Raw genomic sequence first — 13154 nt, 5'->3', positions numbered from 1 at the left:
AGTCACTTATGGTTTGCTCGTAGGGCTGGTTTTGCCCTCCGGAGCCTTCAGGGAAGCCTTCTGAAGATTCCAGAGGTCAAAAATTGGCCCTACGGGGAACCCAGACTTCCGTTTTGTCCGTAGGTCCATTTTTCGCCCTCTGGAGCGTTCAGGAAAGCCTCATGAAGGTCCCTAAAGGCTCCAAAGGTCAAAAATCAGCCCTACGGACAAACCAGAAGTCACCATTCCTGAACTTCCTGGTCCGTTTTTTGCCCTTCGGAGGCTTTAGGGAAGTTCCTGAGGCCTCCGGAGTGTCTAGGGGGGAGGGAGGGGAGGCTGTTTTGCCGTCCCCAGGCTTCTAGAAAGACTATGGAGCCTGGGGAAGGCAAAAAAACCACAGCAAAAGTGGGGGGGGGTAATCGCTGATCGTGCACATGCACGTGCGCTGGGGGGGGCATGCACATAGCATTATGAGTGCGGCACACCAGCACACAACCCCCCTGTGCTCCCCCTGCTTTTGGCATGGCAGCCAAAAAAGGTTTGTCATCACTGACATAGAGGATTGTTTAGGGCTGATTACTACATTTAAATTCTTCCTTGTGTCTGTACAAGTAGTTGGAAAAGACAGTGGTTTCAATAGTTCGGTATCCAGAGCAATAAATATATTGATACTAAACATAATTTTAATTCATTAGTAACCTTATGTGATCCCAAGAAAAATAATGTAGGGAATTTGGAGGATCTTTATGTCTCTTTTGTCCTTTGACATTCAGTGTGCAATTCTGATACTTTTCTGTTGTGGTCCAGCAGGAGCCGTTGGAGCTGCCACCAGACTCCAAGAGTGAGGGTCCCTATGAGTCGGCTCTGGAGGACCCTGGGCAGGATTCTGACTCTGAGCAGGGATCGGAGAGTCTGGTCGGCCACCAGGAGGCGCCTGAGGCATGGAGCAGCGGTGAGAGCCAAAGGAGGGGGGCTCCTGATGCCATGCCTTGGAGCAGTGTGGAGGAGTCATGGGACAGTGACTCAGACATAAGCAGGGAGTTCTTAGATGCCCATTATCGCCGCGCCCACAGGCGCAAGGAGCAAGGGCGCAATTACCGGCAGTAATTGCTCTCAGCTGCTGATAAGTAGACTCCCCTTCAGTCTATAAAAGGATTGATTGAGCATACGCCCTTTGCAGAAGTCAACAAAGGAACTATTCGGAAAGTTCTGTCTTGGAAGCTTAGCATGCTGGACAGCTGCTATTGTGTCTCTGTATCGGAGGTTTCTGAGAGTCTTGTCGTGGTGGATTGCTGCCAAGGATCTGTCTGTCTGTCGGTGCAATAAATCCTGTTGAAGTAGTTTTGGTCTGGAGTGTATTCTGTGTTGGCGAGGGAAGAAGGGGGGTCAGAACACTTTTCTAATATCAAGTTTTTATAAACATGGCTCCAGGGAAGACAGAAGTAATAATGAGTGCTAGGAAAAAAATAATAATGGCAGGGAAGGAAACTCTTTAAGCCACTGATGGTCAGCCTTTGCTTCTCACCCAAGTTTGCAATTTTCAGGTGTTTCCTGACTCCATTTCTATGTCTTGCAACTTCAGGTTTTCAAGAGTATTCTTTGATACTCGTCACTATTATCATTTGGTTAAAAATTATTTATAAAAATAATAAAAACGAGATACAAATAATTAAATAAAAATCTGAGCCTTTCCACAGCTTTTGGGTTTTGCTCTTGATTTTATAAAAATATAAAATATCTAGGGCTGCATTCATTAGAGTGTAACAAGTTTAGCTGGCCAGCCACACTTGCATGGCCGTGACTCATTGGGTCATCATTTCAGAATTATCTGATTCCTCAATGCCTTCCACAATGACAAGAGCTGCTAATGGACTGGAAAAATTCTTCAAAATTCAACATTTCCAAGATGAGTCTGCCTTGAAAGTAGACCATGTTGAACTGTAGAGTACAGTCAAACATTGGGAATTGACTACAGGAAATGTTTTATGACTTTTGCATTATGTCATAAAATTCTGAATGGTAATTTTATGTCATAAAATGTTTTTTTAATATATCAAATTTGAATTCCACAGGAGTCACGGATCCCCAGATTTTAGACACACTTCGTAAGCAAGCCCGTTTGAGGTATCTGGGTTGAAAAAGTTTTGCCGAGTGATAAAACAGATTTACACATGAGTTTTAGAAGCATATAGACAGAAAAGAGCAGCATTGTCACTTGGCAGAAATGAAGTACTAGGGTCACATTACTGTATGCCAATTCTTCAGCAACTATTATAATTCTTGTTTATGTTCAAAGCACAATTCAATGTATATAATTACACACATGTTATAATTCAGTTTGATGAAGATAATACATCATTTTATTTTTAATGACTGGTCTCAATTACTAAACTATGCTTTTAAGAATGGCATACAAAGTTGAAACATAAACTGTAAATACAAATATTTCTAAGATTTTGAAATAGGTCTAGTTAAGACAGAAGAACTATACAGGCTAAAAAAAAACAGGCAGAATAACATACTACATAAAATCTGTTTGGCCAGTAGGGTTTTCAATCCACCCAGCGATGCGTAGCAACTGTTGACTTTACAAATATATTTAGCATTATCCTGCTTCCCTGAAAATAAGACCTCCCTGGATAATAAGCCCAATCGGGCTTTTGAGTGCATGTGCTAAAATAAGACCTCCCCCAAAAATAAGCCTTCCCCGAAAATATTACAACATAGCAGCAGCCATGAGGTGACTACGCTTGCCGCCTCCTGAAATTCAAAAATAATAAGACTTTCCCGAAAATAAGGCCAAGTTTCGGGGGGGGGGGGGGTTCAAAAGAAAATAAGATCCTGTCTTATTTTTGGGGAAACACTGTGGTAATTGGTTTAGCTTGTTCAGTGGCAAGCTCTTCAGATTCCGACAACCCGAATCAGCAAGATCAAAACAGAGGTACAGGTGGCCCTCACTTAATAATGGTAACTGGGTCCAGAATTTCCACCGCTAAGCGATGCAATTGTAAAGTGTGACATCACGTAACCTCACCACTTAGTGAAAGCAATCCTAGCACTCTCCATTGTCGTTGTTAAGCAAGGATCATGGTTGTTAAGAGAGGACCTCCTCACAACTTCTGGCTGGCTTCAAATGAGAAAAAGCAATGGGAAAGCTAGCAGAAGTCACAATTCCAGGGTGGTTTTCAAGCAGATTAGCAGGCAGCTAAGTGCAGGCCATAGTACAGGCATGGCCGGGTTGGGAGGGTGGGTATCACTGCCGGGCATGGGATGGTATGCAGATGGTCAGTGCAGCGTGAGCACAGAGATGGCTACTTCCAGGTGAAAGAGAGGGCACAGGTGGTGCTCCGGCACTGCATAAGCATAACTTGCTAGCCACGACGTATCCTACAAGGCATGAGATGCCCAGGATTGTGGGGAATCATTGACTTTGCTTGTGGGAAGTGGACAGGGAAGTCACAAATGTGGTCATGTCACTACAGGATGCTGCAACCATCGCGACAGCTGATTGCCAAGCATCCAACTTGCAATCACGTGACTGCAAGGGTTCTGGAATGGCTGGAACCTTGAGAACCGGTCGTACCTATCACTCATTCAGCACCATTATAACTTCAAAGTGTAGTTGAATAAGTAGTTCAATTATCTGTATGCTGGAAATAGTATTTTAATAACATTTGAAAGGACACGGGTTCCCATCCCACTCTAACCATCAACAAACAGAACACTACGTTAAGATGATAGTTTTGCATCATCTTAAATACTAAACAATATTTTATGGTATAATATTTCATGAACTGAAGTGGACTGGACTGTTGAAAGCATAATCCCTAATGAGAAAAATGCAAAACGTTAAATGGTGGTGTTATTTCCTCTTGCATTCTCACTGGCTATTATTGTGAATGGCTCAAGCAGCTTATAGCTGTGATCGGAGGCAACTTACAAAACATATCTAAATATATAAATACCCACACATTATGTGTCTTTCTGTGTACTTGCTTTGGAATAAATATTATTGACTTCAGATTACATATTCTATAACGCTTTGCATTCACTGTGCTATTTTTGTAGCATAATTTACTTTTTCCTATTTTATATTAATTATATGTCTTTTAAGGAGTGAAGGGCAATACACACTTTCCTTCCCCTTTGTACAGGGAGAAGCTACATACCATTAACTGTGTTGTCCTTCCTCTAACTCCCCTGCCCTGCTACTTCTATTTCTTACCTTTTTGTTTCAAAGGACAATTGGTTCTTCAATGCTTTAAGGAAAGAGTAGTTGAATTTGCCTTAACTGAAGGGACTTTCATTCAGAAAAGGAGAACAATGCTAACAGAAAACATCTTTCTGAGAGTGCAGTTCTTCTATCTATAACTGACTACTTTAGATCCCACTCAATGCACATTGATATCATTTAATTTTATTACTTTTAATAGAAACCACGAAAGAATTTAACGTATGACATAGAGTTAGATCTTAAGACTTAAAAGTGCAAACACGGTAAAAGAGACAGATCACACGCACAGTCCATTTAAGATAACTTAATTGTACGTTCATTAAAAAAAACAGGATCAGCATATTGTTCATTATTACCTTCTGGTGGCCTGTTTGATGTGGCTACAACGATGACACCGTTTTGGAACAGGTTTTCAAAAAGCTGTTTGAGAATCATAGCGTCAGCGATATCTGTGACCTGAAGAAGACAATGCTATTATTGTCAAAAGCAGATCTTGACTTGTACAATTGACAAAGCTGCATCCAATTTGCTTTGAGGGCTTTTATTTTCTGTCTTGTTTTTTAGTCAGGTTTGTTGGTTCAAAGGCAAAAGATTCTATGTTGCCACTTGAAGAAAAAATGTGGGTGGGACGGGACATAATAAGCAGGGAGTATGTAGCAATCTTTTCTCAAGACAAGTCTTTATTCCAGATTGCTAAACAATTCTGGTTAACTTTCATTCTAAAACTCCAGTTGGGAAAGAAGAGATTTAAGATTTTAAAAGCCCCTTAGTTTGAAACACTTACAAATACACAAACCTGCCAGAAGATCGGGAAAGAAAATACACACCAGCTGCTCTACATTTCTATTACCTTTCCAGAAAAGGTTCACAGAGGTGACTTTAAATGGTCATGGGACTTTTAGAAAATAGGACAAGTGGCCAAGTATACATCATCAGCTGCTGTTGAAAATAGAATGATATGACATAGATACTATTGTGCGATTGTTACACAAAACAATTCAACAGATGGCCCATCACAAAAAAATAAGCAATTTCATTGTTCTTTTTAAGTGCCTTCTATTACTGTCCATGAATAATCAAAAAGGCACTGCAGTCAGTTCCAGCACAGTCAGCCTCTTCTAACCTTCACAGACACAAATCATTCTCTCTCATACAGACACACACACACTCTCTCTCTCTTAAATGAAGAAGGGGGAGCAACAATTCATGACAAAAAGAAACTTTTGTCTGAGGATTTTCACTTCCCCACTTATTGTTCCTCAAATCATTACAGCTGTGCTAAAGACACTAATTTTATTATATGCAGAACTTCACTTAAATATGTAAATTCCCAGCAGATGAATACTACCAATATAAAAGAGGAACATGATAAAACAGGCTGAGAAAAAATATTCCCACTCCAAACCTCACAACTATTCCCACTCTACACCTAGGAGACTTCCACACACAGTGTTCTTCCATGCTTCTGCCTTTGGAAACTGCTCTACCTAAATCAAGTTATACATCTTTTAGGTAATTGACTATTTTCTTAAAATGAGCAGGCAGGCAACTACAAGTGTAGAGAGGCAGTGAAGAAAAATGCAATCTAACAAATCGAAACTTAGTGTCTTTGAGCCTGTCAATAAGAAACAAAATCAAAATCAAAATCAAAATCAGAAAGGCATTGGGTAACTAAAAGCAGGTATTCATTTTGATGAGACCTCTAAAACAGGTAAAATAAGACAGGAGGAAGAAAAAAAGAGTCTTCCGCTTGAGAAATAGAAAACTATACGGAACAGGACATATTTAATTTCCCAAAGGAACATTTCCGATAAAGCATAGCAGCTAGGAACATTAAATAGAGAAAAAATTATGACCGGAGAAAATACAACGAGGACGTAGTTGGTCTTTTGCTCTTGCAGAATTTAAATCTACTTGTCTACCAAAAGTGATTATTTTTTAAAGTTACATAATTTTTAAAAAAGCAAGAGTCATTTGGTATATTTAATGCCAATTTAGGTCCTTTTGATCCTCTGTAGCTTTGGAGAGGAAGACAAAAGTGAAAGCATCTCAAAGCTCAGGTTCTGCCTGTGCTCAGCATTCATTATGGATGTGAACAAAAGAAAAGAATACAAATTACCAATAAGAGATGTCTGCTAATGGAGAGAATGGTGAAATTTCATTTGCATTTAAGAGAAAAGATTTGTATGACCTAGAGCTGCTTTCTTCTCACATAAGTTTTTTTTAAAAAAAATCTAAATAATGCGTGTGTCTAAGTACCTGATCCCCAGTTATCCTCTGATTGGTACAATTTCTTGGGATGAATAGTAAATATAAGTATGTTTAAGTAATTAGTGTTATCACAAAACCAGGAGTGTAACAGTACAATCTTAGACATGTTTTACTCAGAAGGTCCTCCTGCATTTAATGAAACTTGTTCTTACTAAGTATTTAAAATTGTTTTCTTGGCTTGTCTTACAAGCACTGCCTACAGTATATAACAATATTACTTTACTCTTTACAAGTATCCTGGATCCCAAGACCAACCACTCTTTTGCTATTTATATGAAAATAAAGTTATTTCATGTCTGAAATGCCTGGGTTTTTTTTTAAAGTAGAGATATAGAACGTGACATCAGACTAAGGCAGTGTAACCAAAAGGAGGACTTCCAGTTGGTCCATAAGCAGCTGGATGACCTTGCTTTTCTCAGAGTTTCACATCTGAAATGACAGACGTGCATAATGTGAACTGAAGGTTGGCACAGAACCATCAGCCCCCATAACCTTGCCAGAAGGCTGTGTACCATTTTATGTTAAAAAGTGCCCATGGGGATTTCATATGCTAAATCAAGAATTTGTTCTTCTTTTTGCTTATTTAAAGATAAGCCTGTTTGGAGATTGGGAAGAGAGGGTGGTATGTGTGTGTGGAGGGATGATACCAAAAGCACCAGCCAGTCACTCAGTTTCTGCTATAAAACTGCAGCTCTGCTTCTCTTTTTTGAATCTAGAAAGGTGAAAATGTCTATGGAGTTTCTCAGTCATCCAGGTCATGGTTGTCCCAAAAGTGTTTTCTTTCAAATGAAAACTGGACTTTTTGTCTAGTTGCCTTTTGAAAGAAAGCACCTTAGGAGGGGCATTTTTGGACTAACTATGGCATTACTGCTTTACTCTAGAGCAGTGTTTCTCAAACTTGGTGACTTTAAGTCCTGTGGACTTCAACTCCCAGAATCCCCCGGGGGATTCTGGGAGTTGAAGTCCACAGGACTTAAAGTCACCAAGTTTGAGAAACACTGCTCTAGAGGCTAGACAATTGCCTTCAGCCCAAGCAAACTCAAAGCTTCAGATTTGGCAAAGGACAAATTTTAAGAAGAAATCCACAGCAGGTCCAAATGCACAAATCTCTTTTTTTGTTTTTGTTTGAGCAACCTAATATCATAGAAGGAAGCCACACTTAACAAAGTTATCAACAACAAACTAGTAAATAAATACTGTAAATGCTTTTGAATGCATTTTCAGAATATCTTACCGTATCCAACAACAAATACTGTTAAAGGCAACTGGGAATCCAGAACTCCACATTCGAGGAAAATCAACTTTTGTGGGAGCTTAATCCCTGGAGGCTTTCAGGAAGAGATTGGACTGCCATTTGTCAGGAATGGTGTAGGGTCTCCTGCTTGGGCGGGGGGTTGGACTAGATGACCTACAAGGTCCCACCCAACTCTGATAATCTAATCTAATCTAACTATGGAAAGTGAAGCATCGTGTTTTGGTCTCAAACCAATGAAAGAAAAGTATCACAAAAATACTAGTTTGCTGAACTGCAGAATCTGAAAAGTGAGGCAATACTCCACAACTATTCAACTGAGGCACCCAATGTGGCATTAGTGGGAAGACAGAACAGCTGGGGAACAGAACAGTTGTATCTTATGCTACTTTTAAATAATGCAAAGTTTAATGAAGCTTCAAGTCATTTAGGACAGGGATCTACTGTAGTATTTTTTTTTTTTAAAAAGAGGAAATAGATACATTGTGTGTCTGTGAAACTGTGAGGAAAATAATAAGTTTGAGTAATGGTGGCCTGTTCTTTTAAAGTGAAGTTTATGAATACATTTAAAAAGTTCAGGATGTATTTAATTATGAATGAAAGGGCTAAATATATGTGCAAAATGAATTAATGTGATGTAAATTAAGGTGAATGCATATGAAAGTAGGAAACCATAGGTTGTTAGTTGGAACTTAACACTCCAATAAAAAGTGATAAGGGAAAAATAGGGATAGGTTTTAGGGGAAAATCTGCAACAGTCTGTGTGAATGTGATTCAGTGGAAAATTTATTTTGTTGGGTAACGTGAATAATGGATGAAAATTAGATGAGAAAGTAAAATGATTGAGCCATTCAGAGATGTAAGTAGTAATGGATATTCTTTGGTGAACTCCACATTCAGGTTGTGAATGTGAGACATATGGTGGAGGGGAGGGGAGAGGAGGGAAGGGAGGCGAAGAAGACCTGAGTTGAGCTGTGTTAAGCTGAATTGAGCTGAGGAACTAGAAGAGAATGTTTGAATGGTTTATGGAAAAAAGTATTAGGAGATAGATTAATTTAGCAACAAAATGAATGGAAGGTGAATAAAAGGAAATAAAGTTAAAAGAATCATGTTACAGAGTACAACAGAAGTGTCTATATTAATAGAAAGTATGGAAAATCTGCAAGGTGTAAGAATAAGAATGAAAATGCTGTAGATGAGAAAAATACATAGAGGAGTTATTTCTAAGATGATGAGAGAGGTTGTATAATGTGTAGTGTGATACTTGTTGCTGCAAGAAAATAGTAAAAGAAAGCAAAGCTAAACTTTTAAGTAAAGAATTTTATAGGAATAATTGTCTTAGACATGGGAAAAGAGGGCTAAACAAGGAGCTTCTTCTAGAGTAAATTCAACTATAAATAAAAGTTATAAAAATATGGTGAATACCAAGGGGAAATTTAAGGTAAATTCTAAAGATTTCAAATTTTCATCTCCAAAAACGTGTGAGAAAAAAAGCTTTTTAAAAATCAAGACAATGAATCTTGATAGCCATTGTGGCATAAATTATTTTTTTATCTTTGCATTTGTTAAGTACAAGATGAAATATTTTGCTCGTATATTTCTTATAATAGATTTTTGTATAATAGAAAATCTAATGTTGTTTCTATTATTAGCATAGTTTACCCAAAATTCAGATCTACCATCACTACCTTTGAAATACCTACTCATCTGTATAATACATTAAAGCTGTGTTTCATTGAATTTCATCTTTGTGATAGCCCATTAATACACACTGGCTATTCACTGTAAAGCTTACCTCAGATACCCATTCAACAGTATCCAAGGCTTAAAGTCAAGGTATATTACACATACTACATCTCCATAGCCCACTATGCCAGTTTTGTATCAAAGGAGGAAATTAAGCTAGACTGGTATAATTTGCTTTTGGCTAATTCAAGCTACTTATCATATTCCCTATTCTCTACTGGTCATTTACAAGTGGTCTGTAGCTCAGTAGCAGGATATGCTAGGGACACAATGGGATTATAAGGACTTTAATGATGAACTCCTCAACAGATTTATCACCTGTCAGGAAACAAACACATTTGATTGCCTTGTGCCACCTTGATTACTGTTAACCCAGCTGTGAATTTTCATATGCCAAGTAGGAATATATATATATATATATATATATATATATATATATATATATATATATATATATATATATATATATATATATATATATATATATATATATATATATATATATATATATATATATATAGTGATATATCATAGAATTCCCTATGACTATGTCCAACCAACAAAAAAGAAAGCTCTGCTCTAGGTTTCTTAAACTTCCAAACTAAAACCAAACTGACAACTTCTTCTCTCAACTAAAAATTGCAGAAAATCCTGCTTTCAGCTTTAAAGCATAAAGATGCATCCTCAAGATTAAAAAAGGACTTTATGGAATAGGGAAGTTATGAAATGGAAATACTTCATTAAAAACGGAAAAAAGAATGCACTTCAATTCAGAAATACATTCATTGCTCGAGCACAGCTATTTTCTTCTCCTTCCAAAAATATTATATACTGTTCTATCCCTGCAATGCAAGAAAAACTAGTAAGTATCAGTACTGTCCATAATAATTGGGACTCTAAGAAAATCAGAATACTGGATGCCACATTTTAAATGGCAATGTTAAAAGGAGAGAATCAGTTTGTATAGAGTAAGGCCGCAGGCTAGAAACTAGGAAACTGAGTTCTAGTCCCACTTTAGGGAAAAAGCCAGCTGGGTGACCTTGGCCCAGTCACTTTCTCTTAACCCAGCGGTTCTCAAATAGTGGGGCGCGCCCCCCTGGGGGGGTGCGAGGCTCCGTAAAGGGGGGCGCGAAGGCTCCCTTTCCATCTGGGTGCAACGGCGGCGGCGTGGGCGAGGCATAATATATCCCGCCTGGAAGTGGCAGCACTTCGGACTGTGGATTTTCATTGGAGCCGCGGGCTGGAGCTGTGCAAGAAGCCTGCTCGGGCGGGGGTGGGAGGGAGGGAAGCATGGCTGTCCCAGGCTTCCCTCCCTTCCCCCCCCCCCAGCCCAAGCAGACTTTTTGCACAGCTCCAGCCCGCGGCTCTGATGAGTCTCTGAGCAGTCCCCAGCGCTGCCACTTCAAGCCGGGATATATTCTGCCATGCCCTCGGCGGCGTCTTTATGCAGGTAGCTCGCCTCCCCGCCAGCAGCTCCACCGCCAGCATTCCGTCTGGAAGCGGAAGCGCAACAGCCGCTGTTGGGGAAGGGACAAAGGGGCGGCGGTCGCCCTATCTTGCCACCGCCACCCCTTCGCCCCTGGTAACGGCGACTGTTGTGCTGCTGCTTCCAGCTGGGATGCTGGAGGAGCTGCTGGCAGGGAGGGAGGGAAGAAAGGGAGGAGGGAGTAAGGATAGACAAGCAAGAGGGAAAGAGGAAAGAAGGCAAGCAGGCAGGAAGGAGGCAGAAAGAAGGAGGGAAGAATGGAACTGGAAGGGAGGCAGGGAAGGAGGGAGGGAGAAAGGAAGGATAGGAGGATAGGGAAAGAGGAAAGAAGGCAGGCAGGCAGGGGGAAAGAGGAAGGAGGGAACTGGAAGGGAGGCAGGAAGGAAGGGAAGGAGGAAGGGAGGGTGGAAGGAAGGATAGACAAGTAAGAGGGAAAGAGGAAAGAAAGCATGTGACTACGGTGGGAGACGAGGAAAGACCGGTGTGCTATGTTATGCAGAGGTGTACTTATAACAATTTTATAGACAAATTATACTATTTACAGTCGCGCGGGGGGGGGGGCGCGAAATGTTTTCTTCTTCCTAGGGGGGGCATGACAGAAAATAATTGAGAAGCACTGTCTTAACCTTAGGAAGGAGGCAATAGCAAACCACTTCTAGAACTAGCACTAATCCAAGCATTTGCCAGGAATCAAAAAGTTGACTCAAAAGTATTCATTCTCTCTCTCTCTCTCTCTCTCTCTCTCTCTCTCTCACACACACACACACACGCACACACACACACACACACACATTTTGCAGGGGAGTTTCTCCCCCCCCCCCAAAAAAAAGCTACTCTCCACTGGGATGCTCCCTTTTTAATAATCCCAGCAGATTTATTTATTTTATTTTACTTTATTTCTCAACTTCCTCTTAGGGCTTAGCCAGAGTAGCTTTATGCTCTTATTTTCTTCTATAAATTTGCCTGCCCCCATTGTTTGTAATTTATTTTTCCATATCGCGGGGCACAGAATGGGTTAAGCATTTCCTGGTACCAATTCTTTTCTACATAGCGATTTCTTTCATCTTAAAGAAACGTTTAGCTTATGAAAAAGTAATTTGTAGTTTTGTCCACAAATTAAAAGTGACCATACTGAATCCTATGACAGTTGCCACATTATTTCTCCAACTAGGTGATCTTTTCTGTACATTCCCCAAAACTGGAACATTCATCTATCTGAGGCCAGACCATGAAGATGTGTTATAATGGGTGCTGCTTTATAATTTTAATTTCTAAATCTTGTAGAATTTAATTAACCCATTTTATTTTTAAAAGAAAACAAGTTAAAATAATATAAATACATAAATAACCTATGAATGTCTACTCCGAATGAAGTTTTGACTATTGAGAATGTTACATGTACATATTAAATCTTTACTTACACTGACAGTTTTAATCTGGAGCAACATAGGTCAGAATCTATGAGAATGTGGATAAAGTATAGGAGCTCAAATATTTCCAAAATGTATGATTAAAAGAAAGACAATTGGACAAACGGTAATACGAATGGTGTGTGTATATATGCATGTATATGTGTATGTCCATATGTATGTGTACGCATAGAAATACAATACATACTAATAATATACAGACACACTTATTTAGATATACAGAAATACAGTGTGTCTTGTGTATGCAGAATGTATGATAACACGATGTTTTAAAATTGATATGTAGGTGTAATATAAACCAGACTGCGTATTTTCAAAAAAAAGATTCCAGTTTGGCAGATAGCACTGATATAACAATGCTATCTACATGCAGCTGAGATCTTATGCATTCAAGATCATATTAACTGTGACAAATTTTGCTGCTCCATGCATACGAATAAATAAATGCTTCAATGAGAAAAGATTTAAAAAAAAACACCTACAGCATAGAAAGTTAATAAAATATTACAAAATATTGCTACCAGACATGTTATTTTTTCCATGAAGAGAAGAATGTGTATCTCTTATATTCTTTCTTACCTGAAATTCATCAAAACACAAGAGACAAGCTTCCTCACTTATTTCATCGGCTATAGGAGCTATTGGATCATATGATTTAGCCATTAATCCAGCTTTTCGTTTTGGCAGACTCTGTTTAAGGCAATGTATTCCTGAAGTGAACATTTTGCAAGATACTTAGTAAACATGTTGGAAATA

General features: G+C 39.1%; 1 protein-coding gene across 5 annotated transcripts in view; it reads right to left on the bottom strand.

Annotated features, from left to right (window-relative positions):
- AFG1L (AFG1 like ATPase) overlaps window positions 1-13154 on the bottom strand; it is a 67028-nt gene that overhangs the window by 35172 nt on the left and 18702 nt on the right. For all 5 annotated transcript variants that reach the window (XR_014174516.1, XM_081942866.1, XM_081942864.1 and 2 more), the window contains 2 exons: window positions 12978-13108; window positions 4570-4669 (listed from right to left, as the gene is read on the bottom strand). Coding sequence is in view for 4 of the 5 variants with exons in the window: in XM_081942866.1 (XP_081798992.1) it covers window positions 4570-4669; window positions 12978-13108 (231 nt within the window). In the remaining variant the exon portion in view is untranslated. The remainder of the gene's footprint in view (window positions 1-4569; window positions 4670-12977; window positions 13109-13154) is intronic.

This window comes from Natrix helvetica, assembly GCF_964273705.1.
Source record: "Natrix helvetica genome assembly, chromosome: 2".
Classification (NCBI taxonomy): domain Eukaryota; kingdom Metazoa; phylum Chordata; class Lepidosauria; order Squamata; family Natricidae; genus Natrix; species Natrix helvetica.
The sequence above is the reverse complement of the archived record's forward strand: the minus strand, read 5'-3'. Positions and strand labels throughout refer to the sequence as shown.